At 40.2% G+C, this 2,219-nt stretch overlaps 1 protein-coding gene across 2 annotated transcripts in view; it reads right to left on the bottom strand.

Annotated features, from left to right (window-relative positions):
* zdhhc11 (zinc finger DHHC-type containing 11) overlaps positions 1-2,219 on the bottom strand; it is a 103,039-nt gene that overhangs the window by 91,826 nt on the left and 8,994 nt on the right. The window contains exon 1 of one of the 2 annotated variants that reach the window (XM_043719340.1): positions 346-704. The exons of the other annotated variant lie outside the window; for it this stretch is intronic. Within the exon in view, the coding sequence (XP_043575275.1) occupies positions 346-501 (156 nt within the window). The 5' untranslated portion in view covers positions 502-704. Of the gene's footprint in view, positions 1-345; positions 705-2,219 lie in introns of those variants that run through there. 2 annotated transcript variants of the gene reach the window in all.

Below are 2,219 nucleotides of genomic sequence, written 5' to 3'. Positions count from 1 at the left end.
AACAGCCAGTGAGGGGGTCAGGGAGGTAAATGGCAAGGCAGGGGGCACTGAGAAAGAAGCAACAAGCAGGAGGCAACAAGGCAAGGGGGTGAGTTGGGAGTGAAGTATTAGTTTATTTTCAAAATCACTGAGCAGATACTGCAACCATGCTGAAATGGAAATGGAGGCAGCACTACGTGGTGAACTTTGCTAACTTATAAACCACATCTAAATGAAAACATGCTATTAAACATGCTTTAAATGGACTGTCTGTTAATACAAACTGAATAATCAAATTGCTTTCAAAAGACACTAAACATATTTTAATGCGTAGCATTAAAACTAGGGATCTTAGATCATACATACCCAGTGCCAGATTACAAAGCAGCATTGAAAATAATGGTTAAAAAATCCCACTTGTCTATAATGGTTCCCCATTACGGTGCTGTATCCCTTGAACGAAGCACAGCTTTGAGCACCACATGAGCAAGGGTAGTGTAATGTGGGATGGATTACCGACATTTTCAGTTCAAGGCAACAAAACAAAAAACAAAATCCTAAAAAGTTCTGAACAGTGTGTTCAGAAATGAGCCGTCTTTGACATAGGTCTACATATTCGCAGCATTTCAGCCGTTATTACACTCAGCAGCCGAGTCTAACGTCTTCCTGCTCGCCGGGCAGTGAAATCTGCTACCATCGCGGGTAAGTGACTTCCTTCAGTTGATGCAGATCTGCACTGTCACAACTACCTGAATACCCTCCTCCCTTCGAGCTGAGGAAAGAGGAAACTGCGAAAGGAAGTGGCCAGCCTCACCAACTGTTCACAATTGAATCGCAAATTGACTTGAACTTCCACACTATGTAACAACAAAGCACTATCTCGTACAACACACAAGGCCGTGATAGCTTACAAACAGTTACTTTTTCAGTTGGAAAGTAACTGCAAATCACATCTGTGGGTGAAATTGCATGGAGGGTTTCTTTTAATTTTTCTTTTTGTTTCATGAGATGTGGGCATTACTGGCAAGGTCAGCATTTGTTGCACATTCCTAATTGCCCAGGGGCATTGCTGTGACTCTGGAGTCACATGTAGGCCAGATCCAGTAAAGACTGCAGATTGTTTTTTGCAAAAGGACTTTAGCGAACAAGATGGGTTTGAGACAATTGATTCCGATCTCATAGTTAACCTTTTATTCATTTTCACACCTTTTTCATTTGTCTAATCATTGGATTCAAATTCATCAGGCGAAAGTGAGGACTACAGATGCTGGAGATCAGAGTCTAAATTAGAGTGTTGCTGGAAAAGCACAGCAGGTCAGGCAGCATCCGAGGAGCAGGAAAATCAACTTTTCAGGCAAAAGTCCTTCATCAGCCATGGCAGGATGTAAACCCACACTCATTGGCCACAACATTAACCAGTCCAATTACATTATCTCTATGTCAATGCTCTCCCCTTGATATTTTGTGTTTGATATATTGTAGCACTTTCCCCTTTCAGGAACCCAGAATATGCATCAAGCAAAGGTATTATCGCAAACGGTACAGTGAGGCTATCTTGATGTTCCCTCATTTCTCAGAGCAGCACTCCCTCATGCCGCTTGGGACTTTCCTGTTGTGTCTTTTCAGTGAGCTTACACCAAAACATGGAGGGTAGGTGTGGATTCAATGGGCCAAAGGGCCTGTTTCCACACTGTAGGGATTCTATGTCTGTAGTCTGTAAAGAAAGTGACAGATGAGTAAGAACTTGGGAGGTGGAGGAATACAGAGATCTTAGAAGATTACAGAAACAGGTAGGATTGTGGCCGATGAACAAAAGGATAAGAATTTCAACAATTCTGAAGCTAAATGGCTGGAAGATAAATGAAGTTCATAACTGCTCTCTCAGGGAGTGGGTAACTGTAACAAGTCCCTCGACTCTATTTAAAATAAAACAATATATTGGCCAATATTTATCCCATAATCAACAGCTAAAAAGTATATTATCTAATTCTTATTTGCATGACATTGCCATGCAAATATTAGCTGCTAAGATTTTTTATATTACGACAGAGAAGACAATTCAAAATTACTTCATTAGTCATGAAGCACTGGAGAGCATTCAAATTGTTTATCCTTCTCATCCTTTCCTTTCTGTCCCTTATCTTCATATTTGACAATAGAATAGAACAGAACAAAAATCAATTGTCACATGTAGTTTTATATGAAAAATACAATAAAAACTTCTATAAATCACCTGATCA

This window comes from Chiloscyllium plagiosum, chromosome 29 (genome assembly GCF_004010195.1).
Source record: "Chiloscyllium plagiosum isolate BGI_BamShark_2017 chromosome 29, ASM401019v2, whole genome shotgun sequence".
NCBI lineage: Eukaryota > Metazoa > Chordata > Chondrichthyes > Orectolobiformes > Hemiscylliidae > Chiloscyllium > Chiloscyllium plagiosum.
This window is presented reverse-complemented; position numbering and strand designations above follow the sequence as displayed.